General features: G+C 37.2%; 1 protein-coding gene across 3 annotated transcripts; it reads left to right on the top strand.

Annotated features, from left to right (window-relative positions):
• Positions 1–1,565: 1,565 nt before the first annotated feature.
• LOC120085962 (protein PEP-RELATED DEVELOPMENT ARRESTED 1, chloroplastic) lies at positions 1,566–16,352 on the top strand. Of its 3 annotated transcripts, none has more exons than XM_039042312.2 (11): positions 1,627–2,098; positions 9,183–9,242; positions 9,419–9,574; positions 10,832–10,900; positions 11,016–11,186; positions 11,592–11,735; positions 12,748–12,909; positions 13,007–13,072; positions 14,191–14,250; positions 14,700–14,761; positions 15,967–16,352. In XM_039042312.2, exons 1-10 carry the CDS (start codon positions 1,784–1,786, stop codon positions 14,742–14,744), a joined length of 1,248 nt encoding a protein of 415 aa, XP_038898240.2. In that variant the 5' UTR covers positions 1,627–1,783; the 3' UTR covers positions 14,745–14,761; positions 15,967–16,352. The 3 variants fall into 3 exon arrangements, with proteins under 3 accessions (XP_038898241.2, XP_038898240.2, XP_038898239.2); XM_039042311.2 differs by having other exon boundaries at positions 1,645–2,098; positions 9,180–9,242; XM_039042313.2 differs by lacking the exon at positions 9,183–9,242 and having other exon boundaries at positions 1,566–2,098.
• The last annotated feature ends 338 nt before the right edge of the window (positions 16,353–16,690 follow it).

The raw sequence follows: 16,690 nt of genomic DNA, 5'->3' as shown, positions 1-16,690 counted from the left end.
CACATGTAAATCTTTATTGAAAATATAGCGACTTAATTTCCAAGCATAATATAGTATATAAAATAATCACTCATACTTCAAACGTTTTGTATATATTTAATAATACATTAAAATATCCACTCACACTTCAAATGTTTAGCTCATATAAGAAATCTCATAAGTAGTTCTTCAATTAATAACTTGTCAACTTTCTTTGTAATATCAACGTACGTAATAATCATTCACTCTTAAGTTTCATAATTTTCTAAGACTATATTTAACTGTGAAAATTTTGAAATATCATAATTATAGATAAATAATAATAATAATATCATTTGGAAAATAACCACTAACAAGACTAAAGAGTGTGATCTATTTAGATTGTAGCGATTTCGATCTAAAATTAATTTAGCCAATCATTAACAAAATTTTCATTCCAATTACCTTAATCCATTCAACTTAACTTTTTTTTAATCCATTAACTACCGTTTAAGATCTGAAATTAATTGTTTTGTATTCGTGCATTCAACAAACACAAAAGAGTTAAGTCTTCGTCTAAAAAAAGACTACAAATAAAATACATATATCTAAAAGTTTAAAAGAAAATTGACTCTATAGGTAGGTTTTTGTTGACAGGTGAGTTTTGAAATATTTATTCAATCGTCTTTCGTCAATCTTATGCATAAAAATAATTTGTGAAAAAATTGATTCCCTTTTTTATTTAAAGTAAGTTGAGCTTGAGTAAAAAGTTACAAAAGTAGGTTAAAATTTGAGGTTAAATGAGATAAAATAAAAAATTTATGATGAAACTTGATAACTTTGATAAGTTTGATATGTCAACATGAACATAACTCAATCAGCATGAACTTGTACTATTAATCTTAAGAGTCAAGATTTGAGGTTCAATCCACCTATCTTAGAGAAGGAAGATAAGTTCAAAAGTAAAATTGATTTCTTTGTTTTTTTTCCGACGTTTTATGTCACTCGATGTGTAAAAAAAAGAGGTCGTTATCCACAAGAAAAATTCATACAATTCAACTAAGGAAACAAGTTTCAAAGAGAAGAGCTAACATGAATTCCCTCGATAGAAGTCCTAAGTCACTTAGAACAACATGCAGAAACATTAGACTGCATATTCTAATTAACTACTTGTGGAGATACATCCGGCTAGCCCTTACGCTGCAACCGATTGTCTGCACTAATATGACAAATTTAATCAATTTCCATGTCCTAACGATAGATACTATGGAACACCCTCCTCACTAGAATACATCTCTAAATAGCTTAGTTAGAAGGTCAACAAATAATAAATAGTCTTGAGACTCAACTTTACTCATGCAAAGATATACAAACATAGAGATATTAGAACACCAATGCCTTCTAATAATACCACGAGACGAGCGAGGGCGAGAGACACAGTGATTTGAGAGTGCAAAAAAGAAGAGAGAGCAAGACTGTTTTTTCATGTACAATATATTTTGGTAATTTCATCCAATTTGACAACAACAAAAGATCATTTGATATTTTTTTTAAAAAAAGGGTCATTTCATATTTTTTTATCTCATTTTTTTGGATCATCCATCCATGCTCCTCTAATTCCGAGAGCATGCCTAGAAATTTTGCACCATTGAAAAAGCAGGAGAACCCGTCAAATTACTTCAACAATTGATGAGAACAATATTCCCAATCTTGTGCACCAGCAGCATTTCAAACTTTACCCAATTAAAAACGGATAAACCTTAAACCCATAGATCCCAAGCTAAAACCCCAGCTAGATTCCCAATTGAGCAACCAATTCAAGAAGATGAACAGTAGCCTCCGGCTGTTCCCAACTTGTTCGTGCTCAAACCGACTACCCACCAATCCAAAACCAACTTCGCTGTTTTTCATTAACAATCCTACCCACTGTCTGCATTTGAAGCGAGCTAAGAGGAAGCAGCAGTTGGCATCGTGTACCAGTTATGAAGTCGGTGGAGGTTATCCAGAGGAGGAGTTGGATATGCAAGATAGAAGAGGACCCATTAAGGAAGTGAAGCCGAAAATGGACACTTCCGAGTACGAAGCTCTCCTCAAAGGAGGCGACCAAGTCACCTCTGTTCTCGAAGAGATGATTGTCCTCGTAAGTTCTTTCTAATTTCCCTTGTTCAGATATTCTCTTTTCGTTTTAACTGAACAGACAACATAAATTCGACCTAAGAACCGAAAAGATTGGATAGCAGTGTCGAGATGAAACCCAGCTGACTGATGGGTCAATAAGAGAGGAGAGGTTGCTTAGCCAGTATACAAATTACATTAGTGTACAAGTGATGAATAACAGATAATTGTATTATCAAGTTAGCTGGAGGGGCAATCAATAACGGTCAGCTAGCTTTGAATCTCAGCTAATGATGATCAGCTAGCTTTGAAACTCAGCTAATGATGGGTAATGTGTTCTCTTATAAACTGCACATCAATTTGGATATACTTGAATTTTGAATGGAACAGAGGAGTTAAGATAAGGAAGGCGGCTCCCAAGTTTTCACACCATTCTACGGGGGTTTGCTTGAGAGAAATGTGCAACTTTAAAAATAGAGAATGAAGCCAAACAACTTCAGCTCACCCAACAGTTAGCGCACCATATTGGGTCTTGATACTTGCCGAAGAGAAGGACTGTTTTTTGAGCTCCATGATACCAAATTCCCATTGCGGACTACCGGTTTTCTGTAAGATTTGTTGTTGGCCCAGTCTTAATCAACATGTGACAATAGCCCAAATGGGGAGGAAAATATGTGAAACTTGGTTTGGTGCCCTGTGATAGAGTGCCTTTGATGTACTGAAGTATTCATTTACATGCTTCCCAATGTTACTTGTTGATATTGAAAAATGGTTCAACGGTGAATTTGTATTTTTGGGAGAAAAATAATACCGGTGCACTGCCAGGCAAAGAACACTAAACATTGCATGGTGTCAAGCCACATGTGGTCAAGTTATAATTGGGTTAATAAAATGGCTTAACGAATAGGTAGGTAGAGTCCAACATGCCTTTCAGGGTTCATACTCATTTGCTTATATAGAACCTCTCTTTGGTAACTGAAGTATAAACTCATTCTCTCGTTACAAAAACATTTTGGAACTCTTAGAGTTGTTACAAGTTGCACCGTAATTGAAGTGGTTACATAATTATGTTCTCTACAAACTTGAGACTAAATTGAGCATTTAAGGAATTATTCCATCACCTTTTGGGATTCCTCAACTGTCAGTCTATCACTAAACCAATTACCCTCTCATATTATGAAATGCCTTACTAATGATGACCTCAATATACTTTTGTGATTATGTAAAACCCCCAATTATTCACATATAAAAGGAGGGGAAAAATAGGAAGAAAAGGGGAGAATTCAATTAGAATTGAGGGTGAGTTAGTGGTGAGAGTGGCAGAGGAGTTAGTGGGAGGTGAAAACGGTTGAAGTGGGCCCAGTTGTGTTTTTAAAATAGAAAAGAGGAAAAGAATGGAAGGCAGGTAGAAAAATAAGGAAGGAGATTTCCTGGGAAGGGGCTTCCGGAGCTGCCTTAGCGATTCCAGAGATTTAGTGTTTTGTTCTGTATTTTCCGAATTTAGTTTCCATTGAAAGAGTGATTGTCGTTATCGATTTTTGTCCAGAAATTATTACTGAATGAGAAGAATAGTCGATCCTTCATCTATGTTATTTGGAACATTTTTTTGGCCTTAATTGTGTGTCTATATTTTGTTTGTCGAGTTTCTTTATCGCAGGGGGAAAGCTAGGTGATCAAAGGGTTGTAACAACTTGGTATTAGAGCCGTAATCCTGGGGAAAACGAGAGGGATGGCTCAGAAACAGCTCGAGGAAAGGATGGAATCGGCCGAGAAGGAGATGGCCGGAATACGTGAGCTGTTGACCGGACTGTGTAAAAATTTAGAAAAACTGACCGAAGAAGTGAGAGAAAGTAACTCTAGCAGAAAGAAAGAGGATTCGATGATCGTTGACAATAGTATGGCCAAGGCGAAGGGTAAGATCGGTGAAGCCGAGCCATCACACGTGGGATACGCCACCAGAGGAGACAAAGGGAAGTATAAATGTCTGGAAATGCCAATGTTCACAGGGGAGAACCCCGAATCCTGGGTTTACCGAGCCGAGCATTACTTTGAAATCCATGAGCTAACGGACGCTGAGAAAGTGAAGGTAGCCATCGTCAGTTTCGCACCGGATGAAATTGGTTTCGATGGAGTAATAATTGTCGAGCCTTCACTACTTGGGAAGAATTGAAAACCCGGTTATTTGATCACTACCGGAAGGTGGGAGAAGGAAGTTTGTGTGCGCGTTTATTGAAGATCAAACAAGAAGGTACCTACTCGGATTATGTCAAGAAGTTTGTAACCTGCTCCGTCCCATTGCCGAATTTGTTTGAAGAAGTCTTAAGATATGCTTTCTTGAATGGGTTGGAGGCAACCGTACAAGTTGAAGTCATCAGCCGAAACCCAAGGACATTGGATGATTGTATGAGGGAAGCTCAATTGGTGAACGACAGAAATTTGGCTCTCAAAATTGCACTGAAAGATCTGGGGGTGAATGGCCTGAGCAATAGGGAGACCCACCAGGGGAAGGAGTTGATCGAGAAGGCCCAATCCAAGGGAACTGAAGTGTTGCCAATGAAACAGGTTGCCATACCTGTGAAGTCTTTCCCAGCCAAGAAGGAAGCACCGGTCAAGCGCTTATCTGATGCCGAATTCAGAGATAGGCTCAATAAGGGCCTCTATTTTAGATGTAATGAGAAGTATTCTCCCGGGCATAAGTGTAAGTTTCGTGAGAATCGCCAGCTAATGCTATTCATCACTAATGAAGAGGAAGAAACAGGGGAGGAGATAGGTGAGGCAGAAGAAGAAAAACTAGAGCTTAATAATGTGGAGTTGGGGGAGAAGGCAGAGTTAGCACTAAATTCATTACTAAGTTTCTCCGCGAAAGACCATGAAGCTAAAAGGGGGGATAAAGGGAAGGGAAGTACTAGTCCCCATTGATTCAGGGGCAACACATAATTTCATCCACCAAGATACGGTCAGGGAGCTACGCATTCCAACAGAGAAGCACACCATGTTTGGGGTGGTTATCGGAAATGGGAGTGAAATAGAAGGGAAGGGGATTTGCAGGGGAGTGGAACTCGATTTACCTGGGCTGAAGGTGAAGGTTGACTTTTTAGCAATCGAATTAGGCCGAATGAATGTGGTGTTAGGCATGCCATGGCTGTGCTCGACAGGGTTTATAGGAATACACTGGCCAACTTTAACCATGAATTTTTGGGCCGAGGGCTCTCACGTCATGTTACAAGGGGATCCATCTCTAACCAAGGCAGAAGTGACTTACAAAATATTGAGTAAGCAGTGGGAGGATGATGATATGAGATTTCTAGTCGACTTTCAGCAACTTGAAATTGAGCAAGAGACAGAGGACAGTAGGCAAGAGGAAGGAGAAATGAATTCTGACGTACCACTGATGATTCGAGCACTTCTGGAACAAAATCAGGACATCTTCGAGCTGCCATCCACCCTGCCTCCTCAGAGATTAGTAGACCACCACGTTAATATCCAAGAAGGGACTAACCCCATTAATGTAAGGCCATACAAGTACGGGTACACACAAAAAGAAGTAATAGAGAGGCTGGTTCAAAAGATGATGCAAGCAGGATTTATTCGACCTAGCAGAAGTCCATACTCGAGCCCCGTACTTTTAGTCAAAAAGAAGGATGGAAGATGGCAATTCTGTGTGGATTATAGAAAGCTAAACCAAGCCACGGTAGCGGATAAGTTCCCTATACTAGTGATAGAGGAACTACTGGATGAACTACATGGAGCCACTATTTTCTCCAAGCTAGACCTCAAATCAGGCTATCACCAGATCAGAATGAGGGAGGGAGACATCGAGAAAACGGCCTTTCGCACACATGAAGGGCATTATGAGTTTCTTGTCATGCCTTTCGGTCTCACAAATGCACCAGCCACCTTCCAGTCGTTGATGAACCAGGTTTTTAAACCGTTTTTACGTTGTTTTGTCCTTGTTTTCTTTGATGACATTCTAGTTTACAGCCCTGATGTATCCACACATGAATCACATTTGGGGATAGTGTTCAGCATTCTTAGAGAACATAAATTGTATGCTAACCATAAGAAATGTGTTTTTTGTCAAGAAAGGATTCAGTACTTGGGTCATCTAATCTCTTCCAGTGGGGTAGAAACGGATGGAGATAAAATTAAGGCAATGGTCAACTGGCCACAACCGAAGAACATCATTGAATTGAGGGGGTTCTTAGGTCTAACAAGGTACTACCGTCGGTTTGTGAAGGGCTATAGTAGCCGAGCTGCTATTCTCACCAAGTTACTCCAGAAGAATGGCTTTAGATGGGATGAGGAAGCCACCGAAGCTTTTGAGGATCTCAAGAGGCAGATGATTTCATGTCCTGTTTTGGCCCTACCAGATTTCAACAAACCATTTATCATAGAAACTGATGCCTCTGAAGTAGGATTAGGGGCTGTGCTTACCCAGGGAGACTGACTGATAGCATACTTCAGCCAAAAGTTGTCCTCAAGGGCACAAGCCAAGTCTGTGTACGAAAGAGAGCTGATGGCCGTAGTCTTGGCAGTCCAAAAATGGAGGCATTACCTACTTGGAGGGAAGTTCACAGTCATCTCTGATCAGAAAGCCTTGAAATTTCTCATTGAACAAAGGGAGGTCCAACCGTAGTTTCAAAGGTAGCTAACTAAGCTGCTAGGCTACAATTTCAAGATCCAATATCAACCGGGACTATCCAATAAAGCATCAGACGCTCTATCTAGAGTTCAAGAGGCTCCGGAATTACAGAGTTTAGTATCCTCAGCAGTAGTGGACCTAGATGTGATCTTGAGGAAGTGGAGGAGGATGAAGAACTCCAAAGAATTATAACCACACTGAAGGAGGATCCGGAAGGGAAACCACCATACCAGTGGAGGAACCAAAGGCTATTGTACAAGGGGAGGTTAGTAATTCCACGAAACTCATCTCTGATTCCTTCATTGCTGCACACCTTTCATGACTCCGTGTTGGGGGCCCATTCGGGTTTTCTTAGAACATACAAGAGGATGAATGGGGAGCTTCATTGGATAGGGATGAAATTTGATATCCAAAAGTATGTAGAAGGCTGTGAGGTTTGTCAACGAAACAAGACTGAATCACTATCTCCGGCGGGCTGCTACATCTGTTGCCAATTTCCGAGTTGTCGTTGGAAGAATGGACTATGGATTTCATTGAGGGGCTGCCAAAGGCTGGGGGGTTCAATTCGATCCTTGTAGTGGTTGATTGGCTCAGCAAGTATGGACACTTTATGGCTTTGAGGCACCCGTTTACTGCAAAGCAAGTAGCTGATCTGTTCATTCAAGAAGTGGTTAAGCTTCATGGAGTTCCCAAGTCTATCACAACCGATAGGGACAAAATTTTTCTAAGCAATTTCTGAAGGGAAATGTTCACATCATTGGGAACAAAATTGAGGAGGAGCATAGCATTTCACCCTCAAACCGACGGACAGACCGAGAGAGTTAATTGTTGTTTGGAGACTTATTTGAGGTGTTTTTGTAATGAACAGCCCACCCGTTGGAACAAATGGTTGGCATGGGCCGAGCTGTGGTACAATACCACTTTCCATCAATCAAGTAGAACTACTCCCTTCCAAGCAGAATTTGGTCGCGCCCCCCCCCCCCCCCCCCCCCCCCCCCCCCCCCTTCCTATAGTACACTACGGAGATCGGAAGTCTTCTAATAACAGTGTGAACAACAGTTAAAATACAGAGACTGGGCTTTGAACGCCCTTAAGGAACACTTAGCGATTGCTCAGAACTGTATGAAGAAATAAGCAGATTTACATCGTCCCTATAGGCAACGAACTCTAGCTTAAAGAAGGAGTGAAAAGCTGTCCCCTAAATTTTATGGGCCATATACAATATCTGAGAGGATTGGGGAAGTAGCCTATCGTTTGAATTTACCAGCTGAGACCGCCATTCACAATGTATTCTATATCTCTCAACTAAAAAAGAAGCTAGGCCAAACCCAGCAAGTTCAACACATTCCCCTTATGCTGACAGAAGAATTTGAACTCCAAGTCAATCCGGAACTAGTGTTGGGAGTAAGATGGAATAGTGAGACAGATGTGCAAGAGTGGCTAGTTAAATGGAAAGGTCTACCCGAAAGTGAGGCAACATGGGAGTCTGCCCCTGCAATGAGACAGCAATTTTCAACTTTCCACCTTGAGGACAAGGTGTGTTTCGAGAGGGAAGGAATTGTAAAACCCCCAATTATTTACACATATAAAAGGAGGGGCAAAATAGGAAGAAAATGGGAGAATTCGGTTAGAATTGAGGGTGAGTCAGTGGTGAGAGTGGCAGAGGAGTTAGTGGGAGGTGAAAACGGTTGAAGTGGGCCCAACTGTGTTTTTAAAATAGGGAAGAGGAAAAGAATGGAAGGCAGGTAGAAAAATAAGGAAGGAGATTTCCTGGGAAGGGGCTTCCGGAGCTGCCTTAGCGATTCCAGGGATTTTAGTGTTTTGTTCTGTATTTTCCGAATTTAGTTTCCATTGAAAGAGTGATTGTCGTTATTGATTTTTGTCCAGAAATTATTACTGAATGATAAGAATAGTCGATCCTTCATCTATGCTATTTGGAACTATTTTTTGGCCTTAATCGTGTGTCTATATTTTGCTTGTCGAGTTTCTTTATCGCAGGGGGAAAGCTAGGTGATCGAAGGATTGTAACAGATTATTACTTACTTGCACCGTTCGGTCCGTTCCTAATGACACCCTCTTCATATTATGAAAGACGTTATACCTGAGCTCTAACCATCCTCACCTTGGGCCATCATGAATTTGCCTTAGCCCATTCTTGGACTAGTTGTTCAGGATCTCCACCCATAGGAGAGGACGTGTATGGAATCAGTTTGAGTTTGTTAATTGAAACAGGGATCAAGCTCTGGTAATGGTTAAGGTTTGAAGATCTCTTAAGATACTGCAGTATTATAATGTTGGATTAGAAAATAGATTCGTATTCAGTTGAAAGAGTGACATGTCAGGTGCCTTTGATGTTGGGAATGGCCTTGCATCTTTTGTTTTTCTTTTCTTTTTAATGATTCATTTGCATATAGTGTTTTCAATATACAAATTGGGCTCGCCTTTCGCCTACATTGCCTTGTAGCAGACACATGATGTTCACATTCAAAGGTGTTCTTGTCATGATTGCCAATTTCATGGTGAGAAGGTGATGGCCTTTGAAATTGAAGCAACCTAGAGTAATATTCAATAAAAAAGAAAACATCATTAATTAAAATTTCTTTGAGATATCAATGTGCATCATTGTATTCAAATTATTAAACTATTCGTGCTACTACCGACTAACATTCTATTCCCTGTCTCGGTTTGTTTTTGTTGTATCAGTTGGAAGATACGAACATTGATGAAACATCTGAAGAGATAGCTTTGCAGTTGGCTGCACAAGGTGTCATAGGTAAAAGGGTTGATGAGATGGAGTCAGGCTTTATGATGGCCTTAGACTACATGATCCAGATTGCTGAAAAGGACCAAGATGATAAGGTCCGTCTCCATCTTAAATTCTCTACCTTCCTTAGGTTCGATATGAAGCTTTATTTTTATTATTGTTTTCTTTTTTGGTATATCAAAACTTAAAATTTTCTGTTAAAATGAAAATAAGGAACAAAAAAGTAGGTAGTGAAATGATAACTAATTGAGCTTGGTTTAAATTACCTAGTTTACAACAAGGATTAAAATATCGATGTCGATATTGATATCGAGGTTTCAATTCTATGGATATATTGACTAAAGATCGATATCAACCGACATTTATGAAAATCAAATAATTTATTAATATCATTTAAATTTATAATTAAGTTCTTTTCACTCTCTAAATAAGTTATAGATCTTACTATTAATATATATATATATATATATTGGTGAGTAATTATGGTTTTTTTTTTTTAACTTTACATATGTGTGTGTGTATTATCTTATGGGTATTTATATGAGATATTGAAGATATCCATTAAACCTTGACATCGGTGTCAAATCCTTTGATTTACTGATATATTGACGAATATCGACGAATATATTGATGTTCATATTGATATATCAACTAATATTTTAATAATTGGTTTACAACCACTCAATGAGTTGTAATTAGAAGGGTTGAACCATTGTAGAGGTGATTACTATTCAACCCAAAAGCTTAAGCTAATAGATCATGAAAAATTTAACTATTTATTTATTCACATTTCAACAATGGGAGAAATTTTTCGATAAGGTTTAGCCTTTTTGTGGGTGGGAGTTTTTCTTTCCTCTAATAATTATTTTTATTTTTATTTATTATTTTAAAACAAATTACATCTTCTCATCGATATAACAAACGTATACAAGAAATGTTCAAAGGAAACAAACTCTTAAAAGGAGTGAAAGCAAAGCAAAGAAATTGGGAAAATAATATATGGAGCTCACATGAGGTGAATTAAAAAGCATACCAAATCATACCAACATTGCTAGAACAATAATGAATAAACAAATTAGAAAACCATTGTTAAGCATTTGAAGAGAGCTATATCAAATTGCTTCATTCAAATCCAGACTTGTCTTCAAATAACCTTGGATTCCTCTCAAACCAAAATCTTGGCTAAAGCAATTAAATTTAGATTTCATTGGACTTAATTTTTGTTTTTTCGCATTTCAATTTCTCTTGTTGTCTCATAATGTGATCTAAAAGAGTTGTTTTGAATTTGTCTATTTATTTATTTCTTTTTCATTCATTGAAGTAATGCATTTTATCTTATGGTTTCTATTCAGCGCAAGGCAATACTGGAGGTGGTGAAGGAGACAGTTCTATCTCATCTCACAAAAAAATGCCCGCCACATGTATGAACGTTAATGTGAAGAAAAATGGCATTTTGTTTTATTCATGTTTCATTAATATGTCGTTTTGACCAACATTAGGAGCTGCATAGTAAACTGAGTGCTCTCTGATTTATAGGTTCAAGTGGTCGGCCTACTTTGTAGAACTCCATTGAAAGAAAGCAGACATGAACTACTTCGTAGAGTTGCTGCCGGGGGTGGTGTCTTTAAAAGTAAGAATGGCACCAAGGTTCATATCCCAGGAGCAAATCTTAACGACATAGCCAACCAAGCTGATGATTTAATAGAGGTAATTATTACTATTACTCGTATTATTATTATTTTGATAGGAAACAGGAACCATGTCATTGATTTATGAAATAGAATACCAAAGGGTAGGGCAGTCCTATAGAGAATAACACCTCTGTTGCTGTAGAGGTAATTGTTGAAAGCAATCTTTCGAATGTGGGAAATATCTTATCCATGTCCCATTTCCGTGTCTATGCTTCTTAGTGTGTAACTCTAGTGAATGGATATGGTTTGTGTCTAACCCCTCACTTTGTGTTAGTTACATATCTTGCCTACTTGTTTTTCAGTCTTACAACTTTTTAATATTGAATGCCACTGTTACTAATTAGAAGCAGTAAATTGTGGACCCTAAATATTGAATAATAGTTTTCTAATGAAACTATTCTCATTCACAATTATTTTAAAGACAATGGAAACTCGGCCAATTGTACCTGACCGGAAACTGCTTGCAAGGCTTGTTCTGATTAGAGAAGAGGCTCGGAATATGATGGGAGGTGGAATTCTAGATGAAAGAAATGATCGTGGTCTAAGTACTCTTCCTGAATCAGAGGTATGCAACATGCTTGCTTTTGTGAAACTTCACATCATATCACTTGATCTGATGGTTCCATGTTTCCTTATTCTATCAACTTGGTTAAACTCTGTTCCTAAGAAATTTTACATGCAATATGGATCAACGTATTATGTTTTTTTGGTATTGCTATTTTTATTATTATTTTGAGAAAAGAAAGTCCATATATTGACAAAAAGTAAATGGATACAAGAATCAGGTGGGAGGATAAACATATTTCCAACCTCATAGAAGATTATGAAAACACCCTGCAACTCACATTGATAAAAAGAATAAATTAATCCAAATATTCTAATATAGTGAGCCCCAATTGGAGGCTACATATGTACCAAGTTCTACGAAGTCATTCCTTTAATCCCATCAAAGGTTTTCTTATTCCGTTTTGGTCAAGATACTCCACACCGTCTATTAAATCCAGCAATGTCCTTGTTGGCTGTATATGACAGCTGTAAATATGACCTAGATAATTTAGGAGTGTTATTGGATCTGTAGTTTGTTGAATTATGGTTACCTGATTGTGGTGACATATTTGCCAGTATTTATAGCGTACAATTACAACTGTATACATGCTTAGTTTTTTCAAGGAAAAACTTAGTTTTGGTTAGCGAGTGCATTTTCCCTCCTTATGCTTCTTTTTGAATGTTGAAACTAAGGACTTTCGTAGTTATCCTCTATGTCTTATTCATTTGGATTAGAGTCATTTTCTGTCTGATTTGGTCAGTTGTTATTTTGCATCTTTTCATTGGTGGTCCTTCATAGTTCCCAAATAGTCTCCTTAATAAATCTCTTAAAATCCTCACCAGATATAGCTGCAAAGTTGACACAGATTTAGATGTGTTTGTCGTGTACTTAGGTGAATATATCCCTGATTTTCAGGCAACAACAATTGCTGTTCAGTATTTGTCTTACTCATTCCTAATGCTAGTATAACAATTTGTCATTGTCCTCACTCATTGCTAATTAGTACATTCATATAATCCTTTTGGTGCAGGTGAACTTCTTGACCAAACTGGTTGCTTTGAAACCAGGTAATGTTGTCCAAGAGATGATACGAAATGTAATGTTAGGTAAAGACGAAGGGGCCGATAACTCAGGTGATGATAAGGAAGATACTGCAGGTGGACGGAGAGCTTCAAGGGGAATTGCAGGAAGGGTGGGTTTTAAGTCCACTCCTTGGATGCTTGAACAGAATTTTACGTGTTGTGGGATTGTCCTGACTTGCTTTATGCTTTCTTTGCCATGGTTACTAGGGAAGTGTATCAGGGCAGAAGCCACTTCCTGTTCGTCCAGGCATGTTTCTAGAAACCGTATCTAAGGTAAGATTCTTGCGTGTTTGTAGTCGTTTAATGGACTCTGATGGATTGTTATGTTACCTGATGATCTAAAGTTTATGGGGTAGGTATGTTCTGGGCTGTTTGCCTGAAATCTCTAATCAGAGCCACTTCAAGATCAAATCTGGTCCATTCAATAAAAGAGGACTCATGAAACTTAAAACAGAAATGATATAAACATGATATGATCCAAATAAGGTCAATACTTATTTTCCTCATAAACTTCGGTTTGGACGAAAAATAAAATAGTTGTGCTCATTATTTTAAGCTTTACAATCACAACACTTAAATACTAAAATTAGTCTGTACCTGGTGTATTTATTGCCCCTAAAACATCAACTAAGTAAATTCTCTTAATTTTTTTTAAAATATAATTTTTTGGATTCAATAACATGTGGAATGGGGGATTCAAACCTTTAACCTTTTTGTTGTGAGTATATGCTTTAACTAGTAGATACTCAAGTTGGCTCTCATTAAAAATATGAACTAATTAAATGAGATTTAAGGTTTAAAAAACCAACACAAAATTTATATTTTCTATACTTTATTTTTTGACGTTTCATTGCACGATTCCTTAAATTTGAGCCTTGAATGGAAGAGGGACGGAATATTGTATCATATACTAAATACTAAAAAAAAGTACTAAATTTTCAGATTTCATTACTTTGTATTATAGGAGAGAAATATGTTTTTATAATTCTCTTTATCACTTGTGGAAGTCGCCAAGTTTAACTAATTATGTAGTCTACTGTTAGATTGCTACTTTTCTAGACTGAGTTCAATAAATTGTCTACTCTGGTCTACTTTGAGATCAATAATTATTCTCCTTATAGTCTGGGCTCGCATTATCATCTATTTATAAGACAGCATGGAACTTTTATGGCTAGTCTTTCCAATGAGAATTTGCAATGCATGTTAATGGATCCAATATATTTTACTTGACCGCATTTCTAGTTTTGTGCCATGAAATTGGAATATTCATCCAATGCCTGTTGTTCATTAGTTTTTCTTGCTAGTTACTGTGAACTATGGTATGATTATCATCACATTGAGAATTTCATTGATAATAAGTCGATCATCAAAATATGTTTTGCACTTGTTAGGTCCTGGGTGGAATATATGCTGGAAATGAATCAGGTGTCACTGCACAACATTTAGAATGGGTATGTGATCTCTCTCTTCTCGAACTCTAATTTTGTACCCACACTTACAGGAATGAACTCCAAAGTCAAATTTTTGTTTCACTTTTTTGCCAAATAATAGTAAGGAAACCATGTTCATGTTCTAGCTTTGAAGTAGTTTTACCGAGCTTTTGATGGTTGTTTAACTGTGGTTGCATTTCGACCATCTATTCAATTAGTAGGTGTCCCTTCGGGGACATCCAATAAAATTTTAACATCTATTCAATTAGTAGTTAGTACCAACTTCTTGACCATGTGATCTTTATGTGGCTCTTGGAAGACAGCCAACAAATGATATTATAATGTGGATGATTTATATTCCTCGAGCCTCATTTAAGACCCCTTTGGTTTCTCCTTTTTTTATCGATTTCTTCCTTTGCTAATTGTTAGAGTATGTCTTCTCACCTCATTTCTTTAACTTCCAAGTACAGGTACATCAGAAGACACTTCACATTCTTGAGGAAATAGCATTCTAATCTTTGCTATCGTCAAGGTATACTTCATTTTCCTTCAGATGTCAATATGTGCATCTAGAAAAGATCAGAGTTTTGTCCCAAGCGAAAAGATCAAAATTCAAGAGTTTTTCTCTATTTCACCCCTTAACTGGTTCAAGTCACCCTGGGTTGTCCAGGTAATTAGTAAGGGTCAACATAAATAGCAAAGGGCCTATAGGGAATAAGATCAAGCTATGGTAGCCACGTATCTGGGGATGTAGTAACTTTTAAGTTTTATTGGCAATCAAATGTGGTAGGGTGAGATGTTTGTTGGTTGAGTATAGTTGAGGTGTGCACAAACTAGCTCAAACACTCATGAATATATAAAAACAAAAATGTTGTTAGTTTTTTAACTCCACCCTTGAATACCCCTAATTCAGACATCACACAATAGATTTTGATGACAATATAGTTACAATCCCAAATCAAAAGTAATGATTAGAACCCTTTGAACCCCCCAGTCTAGGAAGTCAAATATGACATGAGTTCTGAAACTGAATCTTATAGCTTTAGGCAGTAATCTCCATTCTTTTTTGGTAGGCTTTCTTTTCACTTTTTAAACAGATTGTTGTTTCAACTTTGAAGTACAAGGCATGGGAGAAGATATTTGGGAGTCTTCCCTAAATCTCTTTACATGCAAGGGAGTCGGGTTCACTGCATCCCCTAATACGATCTCAAATGAAGTGAACCCCTAATACGATCTCAAATGAATATCCGTCTCACGCTCTCACATTCTTCTCCCTCAACTGACTGATAGATTGGGAAGAAAACTCAGAGGTTGTAAAAAAACTTATTATCCACTACTTATTCCTTTTAGAGTAGATCAATCAAATTGGAGAGAGGGTGGGGGCTTGTCAAAAGTGAGAATGCTGATATGAGTGACAAGAAATCCTATTAAAAGCACAATCGTCTTCGAGAGATTGGTCGAGCGAGTACAAAAGGTAAACACATCCCTGAATTTGGAAGCTTTGCAAAGATTAAACAAGACATCATTTCGGAAACTACTTCGATCCTCTGTTGCACGCACTTCTCATGACAGTAACACAATATCATATTCAAAAGTACAAGGAGAGATTAGAACTGTGGATATTTTTCCATTGGGCGAATCAGAAAAATATAAAAGAAGAGAGAAACCAACATGCTTATTTGTTATGTAAACTTTGTATATTGAATCAATCTTCCATTGATGCTATAATGATAACAGGAATCAGGAGCAAATATAGCCCAAATCAAGCTTTGAATCTCCCAAATCAGCCAACATGATGGAAATATCAAGCTGCCAGTGAAGTACCATGTGAAGAAAGGCCCCACTTGATAAGTCTATTATAATAAATTTTGCTTTAATGTACACAAAAATGGGGCCTTTGTAATCATCTTCTATGCTGAGAGAAAGTTGAAGCAAACACAGCAAAGCAAGGATGGTTTCTGTTTTATGTAAAGAAGAAGCCCTTTTCTTCCCAATCACTATCTATTCTTCTTCATTTGTGTTTGCTGCCTTTAGTTCATTGTATAAAACAAATGTAAGGGCCCATTCTGAAAGGTTTCTATATTTTTAACAATTTTATTTTATTTTATTTATTTATTACGTAAGCTTGTTTGCTAACCTTTTCTTTTTGTAGTTTGCTGTCTCACAAATCAAAATACATTTAAAATTTGCTAGCTTTTGTTTTCCCTTTTTAAGAGCTTGAAATTTGAACAATATTTCAAAATTTTCTTTCTTTCTTTCTTTTATTTTTATTTTTATTTTATTTTTTTTGAATAAATTCAAAAGATTCTTTTAGAAGTAGGAAACAAAGTATTATTATTAGAGAGCAAATTGTAGATTTTCTTTCCCTTTTTCTTTTCTTTTTTTTTTCTTTTTTTTTTTTAATGATTTGAAGGTTGAAAATCATGATGCATTTTTCTCTTGCTTAAATGGTTAAGATATT

The sequence above is a fragment of the Benincasa hispida genome, chromosome 9 (genome assembly GCF_027475165.1).
Source record: "Benincasa hispida cultivar pf3 chromosome 9, pf3_genome.v1.1, whole genome shotgun sequence".
NCBI classification, from domain to species: Eukaryota; Viridiplantae; Streptophyta; class Magnoliopsida; order Cucurbitales; family Cucurbitaceae; genus Benincasa; species Benincasa hispida.
Note: the sequence above shows the minus strand (reverse complement) of the source record. Positions and strands in the feature narration are given on the sequence as shown.